At 63.7% G+C, this 13588-nt stretch overlaps 2 protein-coding genes across 5 annotated transcripts; both read right to left on the bottom strand.

The window, feature by feature from the left end:
* Nucleotides 1–839: 839 nt before the first annotated feature.
* On the bottom strand, nt 840–3355 carry NTN3 (netrin 3). The gene is made up of 6 exons (XM_027613212.1): nt 2428–3355; nt 2168–2356; nt 1928–2077; nt 1747–1797; nt 1539–1613; nt 840–1303 (listed from the first exon to the last, which is right to left on the bottom strand). Exons 1-6 carry the CDS (start codon nt 3353–3355, stop codon nt 963–965), a joined length of 1734 nt encoding a protein of 577 aa, XP_027469013.1. The 3' UTR covers nt 840–962.
* Nucleotides 3356–9481: 6126 nt separating this feature from the next.
* TEDC2 (tubulin epsilon and delta complex 2) lies at nt 9482–13502 on the bottom strand. 4 transcript variants are annotated; one of them, XM_027611706.1, is made up of 10 exons: nt 13420–13502; nt 13232–13330; nt 12951–13018; nt 12447–12852; nt 11979–12146; nt 11292–11385; nt 11001–11112; nt 10814–10915; nt 10298–10488; nt 9482–10030 (listed from the first exon to the last, which is right to left on the bottom strand). In XM_027611706.1, the coding sequence occupies exons 1-10, from the start codon at nt 13443–13445 to the stop codon at nt 9884–9886; spliced, it is 1413 nt and encodes a 470-aa protein (XP_027467507.1). In that variant the 5' UTR covers nt 13446–13502; the 3' UTR covers nt 9482–9883. The 4 variants fall into 4 exon arrangements, with proteins under 4 accessions (XP_027467507.1, XP_027467509.1, XP_027467510.1 ...); XM_027611708.1 differs by having other exon boundaries at nt 11979–12032; XM_027611709.1 differs by lacking the exon at nt 11979–12146.
* Nucleotides 13503–13588: the final 86 nt, after the last annotated feature.

Genomic DNA, 13588 nt, shown 5'->3' with positions numbered 1-13588 from the left:
CGGGTCACGCGTAGACCTGGGAACGCGCGTCTGCGTGGACACGACGTCCGGTCCCGAGCGGGCAGAGAAGGGGCGCAGGGGGTCCTCCGGGCGGGACCTGAGCGGTGGAGCCCTGAGGCCGAGGCCGAGAGAAACAGCCGGACGGAGACAAGACAGGGACTCAGCAGGCCAAGAAAGAGGCCGAACACAGGCAGAGACGCAGCGGGGACAGGGACGCGGACGCCCAAGCGGCAGAGACAGAGCAGGCGGAGGTGACAGGCGGGACAGAAGGGGAACAGAGGCTGCCGTCCGCGCTGGGGTTGGAGACACAGCGCCCTCTGCGGGTCCTGGCAGGGGGCGGGGGAGCCAGCGCCGCCGAGCCCCCGGGGGTCTACAGGCGTCTGTGGTGGCCACAGTGCCTCGTGGGGAGTTAGAACACTCTCTGGAGATCAGAGTCCGTGATGAAGCCATCGCAGCCCCTGGGGTGTTTTCAGACCTTAGATGGGTCCTGGCATCACAAGGGTGTTCATATCTGTTGGGAGAGGGTCACAGTGCCTTTTAGGAAGGTGAGAATGCTCTCTGAGGGATCACGACATCACAGGTGGGGGAGGCACAGCGGCCCTTAGGGTGTTCGCAGAGCCCCGAAGTGTTGTTCGGCCCCACAGGGGGCTCCCAGCCTTGTGGGACTATCACAGTGTCCCTTGGAGGGGGAAGATAATGCGAAGGTGGGTTGACAGCTGCCCAAGGGAGCCTGGACGCAGCTCAGGGGCTATCACATCCCTCTGTGTTGGGGCGGGGTGTCCGCTGCGTCCGTCACAACCCTTCCAGGCATGGGCGCGTGGCATCGAGGGAGTCGCCGGGCAGGGTCGGGGGAGGGCCCAGATGGCGACGCGCGCGACGCCAGCAAAGACTCCTCTGCAGGCGGATGCACTGGATGAACGTGCGCCTCAATGTGGAAGCAGCGCCCCGCCCGCGCTTCGGGCTCAGGCTGTTCCGCAGCGCCCCCGCCGCTCACGCCGCTGCAGCCTCCGCAGGCGCCGCGTCCACGCATCGCGCCAGGGCAGCACAAGGCTCCCGCGGGCGGCGCTGAGCCCGGGCCCCCGGCCCCCGACCGCGGTCCCTGGCCCGTCCCCAAGCAGCAGGTAGCGGCGGCCCGGCAGTAGGCGCGGGCAGCCGCAGGCCGCGTCCCGCGCCGGCACCCACAGCGCGCTGCTCCCTCGCCTCGCGCGCTCCTCGCCGCTCCGGAACACTGCAAGCACGGCCACCGGGAAGCGCGTCCACGAGCCGCGCGCCTCGCCGCGCGCGCCCACCGCCACCTGCACCGCTGCGGGGAGGGCGAGAGGGGGCGGGATCAAGAGGGGCGGAGCCGTCAGGGGGCGGGCGGCGCTGAGGAACGCTGCGCGCCGGCGGTGTGGGAAGGGGGGCACAGAGGGGACACTCAACGCTGGGGTTGAGGTGGGCACCGAGAGGCCACCGGGCGCTGACAGGGCGGGGCCAGCGACAGTGGGAGGCCCAGGGAGGGAAAGGGCAGGGTGAGAAGGTGAGGGCAGGAGGCCTACCGTAGTCCTTCCTGCAGAACTTCTTCAAGCTGATGCGGTAACTGCCCCGGGCTGGTTTGCAGTGCGCGTCGCAGTCTGGAGGGCGTGTGGAGGCTGGCACAGAACAATCCCCACCTCCCCACCCCACCCTTTCCACCTCCCCTCCTTGAACCCATAGCCTTCCCCCGACAGTCATGCCAGTCTGGGATCCCGTTCTGTGTCCACTCACCCTGGGGCTCCACAGGGCTGCTCTCCTCAGTGGGTCCAGGGACAGGAATCTCTGCAGACAGGACGAGAGAACGGCCTGCATTGGAGGGGGAGGATTTGCAGGGCTCAGGGGATGAGCAGGTAGCAGCAGGGAGCTGGTGTGGCCTCCGCTGAGGTGGCCGAAGGAGGGCAGGGTCACTCACTAACGCAGGGGGCCACCGGAGAGCGGCTCTGCTGGAAGCCAGGGGCACAGCGATTGCAGGTGAGGCCGGTGACGCCATCCTTGCAGGGACACTGGCCTGTGGTCTGGTTGCAGGTCTTGCCAGCGGCACCAACAGGGTGACAGTCACATGCTGAGGACAGAGTCGGGATGGTTAGAAGCCCATGTGGGGATGCGGGGAGCCAGAAGGTGAGGATGTGCAGGGAGCTGGTGGCAGGCTCACCCCTGCAAGCGCGGCGGTCACTCAGGGCACGCCCTGGATCGCGATAGAAGCCCTCCCTGCAGTAGTGGCAGTGGCGGCCGGCGGTATTGTGCCGGCAGTTGAGACAGACGCCACCACTACGACGGCCGGACAGTCGGTACAGCTCCATGTTGAAGCGGCAGCGGCGGGCATGGCCATTGCAGGAGCAAGCTGCAGGAAGGGATGGGTCAGGGGCAGGCTGGCCCAGTCCAAGATCCCCAGGCCACCCTCCAAGGCCTCACCAAGGCAGGCGTGGGCTTCCCGGGCCGTGGCCCGCTGCCATGGCCTGTCGCAGTAGAAGGGCTTGCAGCGGCCGCAGTCGGGGCCCTCGGTGCCATGCTGACAGTCACAGATGAGGTGGCCCTGGGTGTCCAGCAGGCACCTTGAGGCATGCCCATTGCACTTGCAGCGCCCGCCCACCTGCAGCTCAGTAGCCGAGTAAGAGTAAGGGACCATGGCCATGGAGTCCCTGGTGTCCCCCAGCATGGCAGGCCTTGTGAGCACTACTCGAATGTCTGTGGCAGTCACCCAGTCTTGGAGCACTGGGCTGCTGTCCAGATCCAGGCCTGGTGGGCTTCCGTCCTGCACGCTGAAGGCCAGAAGGCCACCACCATCAGGCTGGACCTGGGGCTCAGGGAAGCACAGAGCTTCAGGCCCTGGGCCAGGTGGGCCATCCGCAGGGGCAGGCAAGCGGCCATAGTCCAGGCCACAGCGGGAGGAGAAGAAGCCCAGTGGGGCCCAGCTGCGGCCGTGATCCTGTGACTTGAGCAGGGCCACCGAGGTCGGGGGCGCCGAGCAGAAGCGCAAGCTCACGAACACCAGCTCAAAAGCCTTGCCCAGGGGCACTGTGAGGGTCACGTTGTGGGGCGCCTGTGTCAGTGAGTCCGAACGCCAGCACACGGGGCTGGTGGTGCTCCCTGCGGAGGTCAGGAGGGCGGCGGGGTGTGCCCGCCTCGGGTCCGAGGCATCACAGGCCCGCGTGGCCGGCCGGCCGCACGTGCTGGACGCCAGAACCTCACGGCCCAAGGCGGCGTTCACCAGGCCGGGCACGCAGCCGCGGGGCGCGCCCCCGTCGTCATGGCAGGGGTCGGCAGGCGCTGGCGGCCCCAGGTTCAGCACGGTTGAAAGCGTGCCCGCGGTCAGCAGCAGCCCCCAGGGCCAGCCGGGCATGGCCGGAGCCGCGGTGGATCAGCCAGCCCGCCGGGCCCCACGCCGCTGCCCTCGGGGAGAGAGAGCCCGGATTCGGGGCTCTGCCCGCTGGCCCGCAATGCCGAGCAATCCCGGGAGGCCCCAGCCGGGGCCAAGAGGTGGGAGCAGCCGCGGGCACGCCCCGGGCCAAACGCAATAGCGGGGATGCTGGCGCGTCGTCCCGCTGGGCCTGGAGCGATGACAGGAGTCGCCCCCGCTCCCGGCGCCTCCGCCCGCGGAGGCCCCACCCGTCGTCCGCCGCTGCACTCACCCACCGAGGGCCGGGTCGAGCAGGTCTCCCGGCCTCCCGGGAAGGGCCGAGGGCGGGCGGGGCCTGGGGCGCCCCGGCCGCCGCCTCCTCCCGGCTGTAGCGAAGGCGGGCGAGCTGTGCCAGGAGGGGGTGGGGGGCGCAGTAGGCGCAAGCCTGGGCCCAGCCGGGGGCGGGGCTGCTCGGGCCGGGAAGGAGGGAGGGGAGGGGAGGGGGCCTCGTCGGCAGAGCCGGAATCAGAAGCAGATTCAGACACTGGCTGGGCCAGCGGGGGAGGGGGCTGGGAGGCCCGGGAGCCGGGGGAGGGGCCGGGGAGCCAGGAATGCGCTGGCGGGAGGGGTCTGGAAGGGGCGGCTCAGCCACGCAGCCCGTGGGGGACCACCCAGCAGGGTCCCCGGCCTGCATCTAGGCCCTGACTGCTCCTGGGGCTGTGCCACGTGCTGGGCGGGGGTCTGGCCGCCTCCTCCCTCAGGCCCATCTCGCAGGCTAAGCCCTGCATCTGAAGGCTGGTGCCCTGATGATCCCCTGGGTCTCTACAGGGAACACTCAGGGCTGTAGCAGCCAAGCAGGGCTGGTGGTTATGGGATGTCCCCAAGCAGTGGTCTGCTCTAGTAGAAAAAAAAATCCCCACAATTGGGACCAGGTCTGATTTTGAATCCAAGCTGCTCCAATTTCTGGTTCTGTGGTTCAGGCTCCTTAACCTGAGATTTATTTTTTTCATTGGACTGTTACTCAACTTTGCTGAGCCATTGGGGGGGGGGGGGACGGTTGATGAGCTGCAAAGGTATTGGACACAGCCAGGGGCTCCACCGACTTGAGTCCCTCTTGCTTTATGTTCAGGAAGGATGTGTCCTCTGGGTCTGCCTGGAACTCGCCTAAGTAATGAAATTGGCATATCCGACCCAGATCAGGCCAAACCCTTGTCCCAAAGCATCTCTGGGTCTCCATCTAGTTGCATCACCAAGATGGGGCCAGTCCCCAGAGCTGGCAGGGAGAAAGCAGAAGCTGGGGTGGGGGGAGCCTACTAATTAACAGAGGCCCGTGGAGTTCAGGGTCTTGGTCAGCAGTCGAGGACCCCTGTGGAGGGTAGGGAGTGGAGTTTGGTCCATGGGGAGGGCCTGGTCACAGACAGCTCAGTGTCAGACCCCCTGAGCCTGGCCCACATACCAGCAGGTTTGGGTAGAGAAACTGAGGCAGGAACTCACCTGGGCAGTCTGGGCACCAGCTGGGGATGAGGCAGCTGCAGCTGAGAGTGACCCAGCCAAGAGAGACCAGAACTGCTCCGGATAGACACCACTTCCCCACAACCATTAAGCCCTTGATGGAGGGGCAGGGGCAGCATCCCAGGAAGGATCAGTTTCGTGCAGAGGGGGCAGGGAACACGGGAACATGTCTGACCTGAGAGAAGTTGTGAGGTCTGAAGTTTCAGATGGGAGGCTGACTAGGCCAGGCCCGGCAGCTGATGGAGGATGCCACGTGGGTGTGTCTGGGTAGGTAGAGCTGCCTCTTGCACCCAGGCAAGAGATACTGCAAGGACCCACAAGAAGAAAGTAGAGAGAAGCAGAATCTTCTTGCTGTTTAGGAGAGGAGAGACAGGAGGACACTGGAGCCTCCCAGGGGAAACCAAAGGAGAAGAGGTTGGAGCAGCCAGGAAGACAGGGTGATGGGGCATCCGAAGGGACTAGCACCTTCTGGTCAGGCCCTCACAAATGTAAGGGTGGGGGGTGGGATGCAGGGGCTGATGAGATCATGGGAGACTTGGGAAGAATTGAGTCAGAGGGGCTGCTGACCTCTCTCCCTTCGACTTTGGCAGCAGCAGGGAGTCTGTGGGTCTCCTCTGCCCCACAGAGCAGGTGCCATGGCACCTAATCTCAACTTTGAGATGAAAAGAACGTGCCCCTTACAATAGATAGCCGTGCATGAATGAGGGAGCTGACAGGGAGCCCAGTATGCTCCAGCATGAGTCAAGTTCAAAAACAGCATCTTCCCAACCACCCTCTTCAAGGTCCTTCTGATCATCAGCCTCAGCCTGGGATAAGCGGAGCCCTGGCAAGAGAGTACCGGCTGCAACAGATCCTTCTGGGACCGTTAGAAGCTAAGAGGCCACGGTGGGGTGAGATGCCCAGGCCCAACACAAGGGTTCCACAGAACCTGAGACAAGCCTCCAGGGAGCCCCTGGTTGTCTGGACTTCAAGACTCGGGAGGGAAGAAAGGAAATTGGAAATCAGGGAGCAGCCTCCCTTCCAACCCTGTGTCAGACTTGCAGGCTTTGTCTGCAGCCCAGCCTCCTCGGGAGTTGGGGCTAAGGTCTGCAGAACATCTGGTGGTTTGTGGTGTGGGTGGAAGGAGGCCCTCAGGGCTCAGCCTGCTGCATGCACGAGTGTTCATCCCTTTTAGCAAGCAGGGAGCTCTGGGCCCAGAGGGTGGTGGTACTACCAGTTCCCCAGGGAAGAGGCTGCAGGCAGCCTGGCCTCTTCCCCCAGAATGGCCCCCTGCACACATTCTCTTCTGGCCCCTAGGATGGCCCTGGCAGATGGCCTGCTGAGAGTGAGGGAGGGCCTTCTCCCCAGCCCCCAGTCCAGGCTCATTGCACCTGTCCCCAGCCTCTGGGGCCTCTCACACCTCTCCGCTGGTCCTGCCCCATCCTGGCACCTTAGAAGAGACTCCGCCTCCCTGCCCCCACATGCACCTCATCAGCCCACTGCAGTCCTCCCACTCCCACCCCCAGTCAGAGTGACAGCTGCTGGCTTTGGGGGAACCTATCTGGGGAGGAGGGGACCCAGGGGGCCAGACATTCCCAGGCCTCAGGCGGCTGGGGTCTTTCCCTTAAAAGGCAGACTGATCCAACACTCCTGGCCCAGCCCTGTTCCCTCCAGACGTTTGCAAGCCACCACTTGTACGCATTTCACACAAACATTTATTGAGCGTCTATTATGTGGAGAGGGGCTTCCAACCCAGCAGGGAAGACAGACGGCTGAGGGAGGGGAGCACGGCAGGCTTCACCCTGAGGAGGGTGGCCCCTGCCGAGTCCGCGGCCATCCTGCACCCTGCGCCCCTGGCAGGGCCCCCGTGCCACGCAGGCCCTCTCTGTGGTCGCGACCGGCTCTGCGCGCCAAGCAGAACGCTGAAAAGCAACATTGGGAGGAGTGGGGAGAGGAGAGTCCGAAGAGCAGAGGGAAATGGCTCGTAGCCCCCACCCCTTGGCCTCCTAAGGGTTTAGGAAGGAACGGTCTGGGGAGGGGGCTTCCGCGTCCCGCGCGCTGTGCTGTGAGCGCCCCGGCGGGGCGAGGTCCGGAGGGAGGAGGCGTCCGGCTCCCGGTGATTTCGCTGGGGAGGGGGCCGCGCGCGCGTGGGCTCAGGACGTCCCCGGCTCCCGCGGCCCCGCGCGCCCAGCCCGCCGCTGCCGCCGACCGCGCCAGCACAGGAAGGCGGCGGCCAGGAGCCCGAGGCCCGCGCCCAGCGTGGTCAGCGCCACGCCCTGCTCCAGGTCCAGGTGGGGTCCGCGCAGCGAGAAGGTGATGGCCGTGGCGGCGGCGCCGGCCAGCAGGGTCACGGCGCCGAACGGCAGGACGCAGCGCGGCCAGGAGCCCCCCACGCCGCCGGTGGCCAAAAGCAGCGCGCGCAGGGCCCCGGGGGGCTCGGGGGGTGCTGGGGGCGCGGGGGGTTCAGGGGGTTCGGCAGGCGCCGCGGGCGGGGGCTCGGGCGCGCTCATGCCGCCGACGGGGGGCCGCGCTCTGGGTGGGTGTGGGCGCCCGCGCAGCCCCCACTCTCGTCCTCCTCGACCGCCACGTCAGAGCGGATTGGCCCGGGATGCGGTGACGCCACCGGGACGCTGGGGAGAGGAGTTCGCCGCCGCCTCCCGACTTGGCTCTGAATCAGGGTGGGCGGGCACGAATCTAGAGGGGGGCGCTCACCCAGACTTCTGCCCTCCTTCTCCCTCAGGCTCGGGGCGGCACCTTCCTGCCCAGGTGCGGGCAGCCCTCCACAAGACACCAGCCGGACTGGTCCTGATAGGTGGGTCATTGAGTCCACAACCTTCAGGCGCCCATCTGGGCTTTGCTAGGAACCAAGGTGGACAGCACCCCTGCCCTCACCGGGCAGAGGTCCAGTAGGGAAGGTACACCATAAACCAAGTGGGCTGGCATTTTAATAATTATGGTGGAGACCACTAGCTATGGAAACTGATTTTGGCCAGTGACAGGGTGGTGGTGGGACTCACCCTGGAAATGAAGGGCTCCTCAAGATCAGAGCAACTGGGAATGAGCTCTGGAAGCAGCAAGGGAGTGGCCAGGACGGGGTAGGCGTCTCCCAGGCTTCCCATCTCTTGGCTTCCCCTTCCCTGTTCCTGCTCTGGGCAGTGGATGGGGCTCTTTCACTCCCTACAGGCCCCTCAGTGCAATGAGGACTGTTTTTAGGTTTCCTACTTTGGTCTGTCATCTGGTTCCCAGCAGCCTGCAATATCGGAGATTCCATGTTCAAGGTTTCTGGCCTGTGGGACTGTGGGGGCTTTTACAAGTAGGATTTCCTGCTGGGGGCCCTGGGGCCACCCCAAGGCTGCTTCAACATCACTCAGCTCATTCCCCATTCCTGTGACACCTCACCTGGCTCTCAGAAAACCTGGCCTCCTCCAGAAGCTACCTGGTCCAGGGCCTGGGTCCCCTTGGGGCAGAGGCTGGTGCTAATTCCCTGTGGCTCATCGCTAGCTACACAAAGGGCCAATGACCCAGCTCTGAGGATTGTGCTTGATTGGCACAGGTGCCCAAACAAGGTTTACTTAACGAACACTACAGCCTCCCAGCTCTCCCCAGGGCCTACCACTGTGTAATTTGTCCTCGCCCCAGCCACAGGGGTAATAGCTATTACTGTTGGCACGCGGGCCCCTCGGGAGCCTTGCAGGTGTCATCTGAAACTGGCCGCACATGCAGAGGGCAGGCGGAGACTGAAGCAAGAGGTGGGCCCCTCCAGGTGGGTAGGCGGCAAGGTTCCTAAGCAAAAGGAACTTACATCCCTGCACCTGCCTGCCAGAGCCTAAAAGGTGGTATCGGGAGAGGCCCTCCCTGGGCTCTGTCCCCATGCGGGTGTTCTCAGTGCCACGTCACTACCTCAGGGCTGTGTCCCGGGAGCAACCTCTGGGAGCGAAAAGGCCAGTGGAACCCATATTCCAAGGACAGGGGAGGGCGTGAGGAGCCTCCTGTGGCCCAGATCCAGCTCCCGGGGCAGCGGGTGGTTGTGTCTCTTCAATAACCTCTCCCAACAATTACCCCCAGTATGACAGTGGGGACGACACTGAGAATTGAGGCTCAGGGCCCTTAAGAATCTTGCTGAAAGTCCCACAGCAGAAATCAAGTCACAGTGGAAACCCAAACCTGTGACTGGTATAAATCCAGAGGCCATGACCTTGAGCTCTACATTTTTCTTGCCTTCCTTTAGCAGGGGAGGCTGGAGCCTTGGAGGAGGTGACAGTGGCATAGGTGAGGGGCAAGTTCCCTGGTGGTAAGTCAGTGTTGGGGGGCCCACACTGGCCACAGCAACAGCCCAGGAGAAGTAGTGTGCATGGGTGCTAGAAGGACTGCTGTGGCTACACAGTGCCTGCCCACTCTGATATGGGCTGGTGGCTTTTGTGTCTTCCAGTGAGCTCCGTCCAGGCGATTGGGGGGAGGGGTTTCAGGTGTGCTAGGGCCCAAGCTTGAGGGGAGTCCCCGTGCTGCTCACCTTCAGTGTCCTTCCCTTCCCTTCAGTACAGAATGTCTGTGTGTTCTCAATAAATATGATAAATATGCTTGCTATGTTCTTGGTAAGCAAAAACACAAAGAAAAAACCAAATACACCAAGTTCCATCTTATACATATATGCTTTCTAAAGTAGTTTTAATGTCACACAAGTGGCTTGTAAGTCTGAAGCAAGAAAAAACAGAGGTAGCTAAGAAAAAAGCCCGACAGGCCTCTGGTCTCCAAGCCTGCAGAAGGCCAAGCCAAGTGGAGGCCTGACCACTAGCTTTGCGGCCCTGGGCTCCTCAGGAAGAACCAGGGGGCTGTCCCCAACCCAGCCGGGGAACCCTGGCTTCCCAGGGGGTATAGCCATTTCTGGGCCCCCAGGCCCACATCAAAAATCCTCTCAATCCCCGTTCACCTAATAGGGTGCTGCTCTCCCAGTCGTCTGGGTCAGAACAAGCTCACCCTCTTGCTGGGGTCAGGCGGCCTGGGAAGGGGGCAAGGTGCGGGGCTGCTGGCCACGGGAAGGGCTCAGTCGGCAGGTTCATCTCGAAGGATGGTGAGGAAGCGCTCCCCTCCCTCACAGAGCAGGCTATGCACAGCTCGGCAAAGCACCAGCCAGGATGGCCCCTGTGGGTCCCGCGTGCTCACCAGTGGGAAGAGTTCAGCCATCAGGACCTAGGGGGTAATGCAGGGCCAGGATCTCAGTGGGGGCCCTGTCCCCGGCAGCTAGCTGAGGGCTTGCAGAAGGTCTCCACGGTGGGGCAATTCCAGGGAGGGCTTCAGGCACCATGTGCCAGCCCTTTTTTCCTTCGAAAGCTCTGCCCCTGGGCCAGTGCTGTCAGCTGTGCACAGTCCAGAGGCTCCATCTGCTGGATGGGACCAAAGCCCACCACTCCTCTGGCACCCAGTCACCTAGTCCCCACCCCCTTACTTGGGTTGTACCTTTTCCAGGTGGATCTGCTGCTCTAGCATGGCCACCCGCAGCCTGAGGGCCGCCAGAGTCTGCAGCTCCTTGGTGCTGGAGTAGAGAAGAAGCTGGGGGCTCCAGCTAGAGTCTGTTCTTCCTTCACAGGGCATGGAGGCTCTGGGGCATCTCCCCTCAGGCCACGGCTTCAGCTGCTGTCCCGCCACCGCTGTGAGGACAGGGGGATGTGGCTTCATGGGGTGACAGCCAGGGACCTCCTTCGCACTTGCCTCCTGGATGAAGCCCTACTATCCACCAATAACCGTCTCTTGCAATACCAGGCAAGTCATCTGCTAGTACGTCTCTGACTCTCATGTGACACTACCTTGGGAATGAGATAAATAATCTATTTACAGTGACAGGGCTGTGCCTGGAGAGGCAGTGGGGTGACCCTGCTCCTGGGCAGCTGCTAATGCTGCCCTTTGTCTAGAGGACCTTGACCACTGACCAGACCTCAGCACAAAGTGGGGTGGGGGTGGGGGGCCAGTTCTCACCTGCACGCAGCTCCTGCACTCTGTGGAGACACCGCCCCGTGATGGCCTGCAGCCCCTCCAGGGTAAGCAGGCAGTGGTACTCCTGCATCCAGTCAGCAGGGTCTACGCAAGAGTCAGGGAGGGCAGGCCAGGTCCATGCCAGTCCCAAGCCCTCCCTGCCCCGAGACACACACCAGGGCCCACTCACCTGCCGAGAGCTCTTCCTCCATTCGCCATCTCAGCAGCGAGCAGGCCTTCCGGAGGAGCCCCACCTCCGCCTCCACCTCTGCAGCACTGAGCCCAGAGCCGGGCCAACCTGACTGGACACGAATCAGGGAAACTCCTCTGTAGCCAGGTTCCCTCCTTCCTCTCCCGCCAAGGACAGGACCCCAGAGTGGCTCTGGCCCTTCCTGGAGTTGCCTCTTAAACTCACCAGGCTGAGCCAGAACCACCCCCCGCCCCCACCCTGGGGGGGGTCCCACAAGCCCAGCAAGAATACCGTCATCTTCATTTTCTGGAGAAACTGGGTTTTGGCCGTGGTAGCAGCATCCCTGGAGTCACTGGTCTGTGTAGAGCTGAACTGGGCCCACAGGCTGGAATGCAGGCACCCGGGAACCAGAGGGGTATGCCATTAGTCCATCCAGCTGGGCCTTAGGAGGCAGGGAAAGGCCAAGGGTAGGGGCCCCATGAGGGGTGTCTGGCTCTGCTGAATGCCAGCAGGCGCCTCCAGAGGCCGTGGGGAAGGGAGAGGACGCTGTCCGTGAAAAGGGGACAGAGCGGACCCACTCTGGGAAGTACGAGGAGAGAATTCAAGGGAGGAGAGGAGAGGAGCTGGCAGCCCGGGTCACTGGGACTAGCTGGGACTCCGGGAAAGAATTCTGGAGCAGACACAGCACTAACCGTGAAAGGCACCACCTTGTTTAACCCCTACTGCACCTCTACGGAGCTGACACTCACCCTCACCTCCACAGAGAAGACAGATGGGGACGCAAAGTCTCCCAACCTCAAAGCCCGCTGAGTCTAAGTCCTAGCTAGGCAGACTCTCTTAACGTGGAAAGTCTCCCCACCCAGCCAACAAAGCAGAGGGGCCTGCTAGAAAAGTCTTACCAATGCGGCCCTGTGCTGGTGGCAAGCCTAGGCCTCCCTGCTCTCCCTCCACCCCCACCCAGCTGAGATCCAGCGTTACCGGGAGTTCTGGGAAGCTGCTTTCCTGTAGGCCATAGGTAGCTTCAGCAGGATGCTGTCAGGGAAGCCAGTGCTCAGAGTAGCCTCACTCTGGGGGCTCCCCGCCGCAAACAAGCAATAGGGCTTCCAGCTTGTTTGTGGGAGCCAGCACAGTCCAGGTCTGCCCTGACTGAGAGAAGAGAGGACACCAGGAGCAGAGCCCAGGCCCTCCACAGCCCATCTGGAGCCCCTGGGCTGAGTGGGTAAGAGGATGGGGCACTGGACAGCCAGGGAGAAGGGGACAGACCCCAGCAATGGTCCATTCTGCCAGCTTTGGGGCATGGATCTCATGGGATGGCACCCTGGGGGCTTCCCTGACCCACATCCAGCTCAATGCCCTGCCCTCCCTGTCATCCCAGCTTCCTGCTGCTGGCCAGGATCTGATCAGGCAGACACAACAGTTCCTCCAGGAAGGGTCTGCGAAACCTACCCCTTCTCCTTCAGTGTGAAAGCTTCTGGGGCCTGAGGAGCAGCCGATGCGGTTATCTGTTGGTCCCTCAGGCCTGGTCCAGGCTTGGTGGCTCGGGCTCCTCTCGCCATACGGGTGCGATCCCCCACTGATGGAAGCCTGCCCTCAGGGAGGCCTCTGGCAGGCACCGTGGTTTGGTGGGCGCCCCTGGGTGGTTTTGTCTCTGAGGCTTGACTGCCAGCCTGGCTTGAGGCCCGGGACGGGGCAGAGGCTGTGCTGGCAGAAGTGGCAGCATCCCCAGACTTGAGGCTGAGGGCCTTGTGTCTTTCTCCAGCCTTAGACATGCTTTTTCTCACCCGTACAGCCTTCTCCAGTGCCTGGGTCAGAAGCTCCAGCTCCTTGAGTTCTTGACGGCTGGGTGTGCATGCTGCAAAACCCAAAAACTCTTGCAGTGGTCACTCACCACTGCTTGTCAGAAAACAGAGCAGAGGCAGAGCCAAGAGAAAGTGGGTGGTGGAGGTTTACCGGGAGGCGGGACCTCTTCATTAGTTTCTGGCCCTGGGGCTGGCTCCGCAGCCGGCGTCTCGGGTTCCCTGCCAAGACACAGTACAGGCGTGGCACGGCCAAGAGGCAGGGCCAGAACCTACCGACCGCAAGGAGCCGCCTGGCCTCGCGGCAGCTCCCCACCCTCAGAGCCTGCAGACAAAGGGGAGCACAGCTGGCAACAAGCAAGTGGGCGCTGAGCCCGGCCTAGCAGCCGAAGAGCTCTGAGCGGGGTTCCGAGGGCGGCCTCGGGGTCCGCGTACCAGGTCCGCAGCAGCCGGCGGGAGACACGGAGGCTCCGCTCCAGCTGCCGCTGTCGCTCGGCGCAGGCGTCCAGGGCATCCCGCAGCTCAGCCACCAGCCTGGGGGGGCGCACCGGCGGCTCAGCACCCCGGCCTGCTGAGCGCCGCGCCCCCTCCCGCCCCGCTCCCTCCCAGCGCGCGGGTCTCACCGGCGCGAGCAGTCCGCGGGCAGCATGAAGGCAGCCGCGGACCCTCCGGATTTGCCGCCTCCGGGAAGTCGGGTCCTTTCCGGGCTAGGTGACCGCCCCCTTCCGGCCGGGCTACCCAATCCCGAGCCCAGGGCTCAGGGCCCGCCCCCGGCACCGCCCCTGGCGCGCC

Source organism: Zalophus californianus, chromosome 10 (genome assembly GCF_009762305.2).
Source record: "Zalophus californianus isolate mZalCal1 chromosome 10, mZalCal1.pri.v2, whole genome shotgun sequence".
Lineage (NCBI taxonomy): Eukaryota > Metazoa > Chordata > Mammalia > Carnivora > Otariidae > Zalophus > Zalophus californianus.
The sequence above is the reverse complement of the archived record's forward strand: the minus strand, read 5'-3'. Positions and strand labels throughout refer to the sequence as shown.

Coding starts and splice junctions, on each gene's coding strand:
- TEDC2 (XM_027611706.1), bottom strand. CDS start 13,445: ATGCTGCCCGCGGACTGCTCGCGCCG. Junction 12,147..12,446: donor TTCACACTGAAGGAGAAGGG/GTAGGTTTCGCA, acceptor CTCTTCTCTCAG/TCAGGGCAGACCTGGACTGT. Junction 11,113..11,291: donor TCCAGAAAATGAAGATGACG/GTATTCTTGCTG, acceptor ATTCGTGTCCAG/TCAGGTTGGCCCGGCTCTGG.
- NTN3 (XM_027613212.1), bottom strand. CDS start 3,355: ATGCCCGGCTGGCCCTGGGGGCTGCTGCTGACCGCGGGCACGCTTTCA. Junction 1,614..1,746: donor CAGCCCTGTGGAGCCCCAGG/GTGAGTGGACAC, acceptor CACGCCCTCCAG/ACTGCGACGCGCACTGCAAA. Junction 1,304..1,538: donor GTTCTGCAGGAAGGACTACG/GTAGGCCTCCTG, acceptor CCCTCCCCGCAG/CGGTGCAGGTGGCGGTGGGC.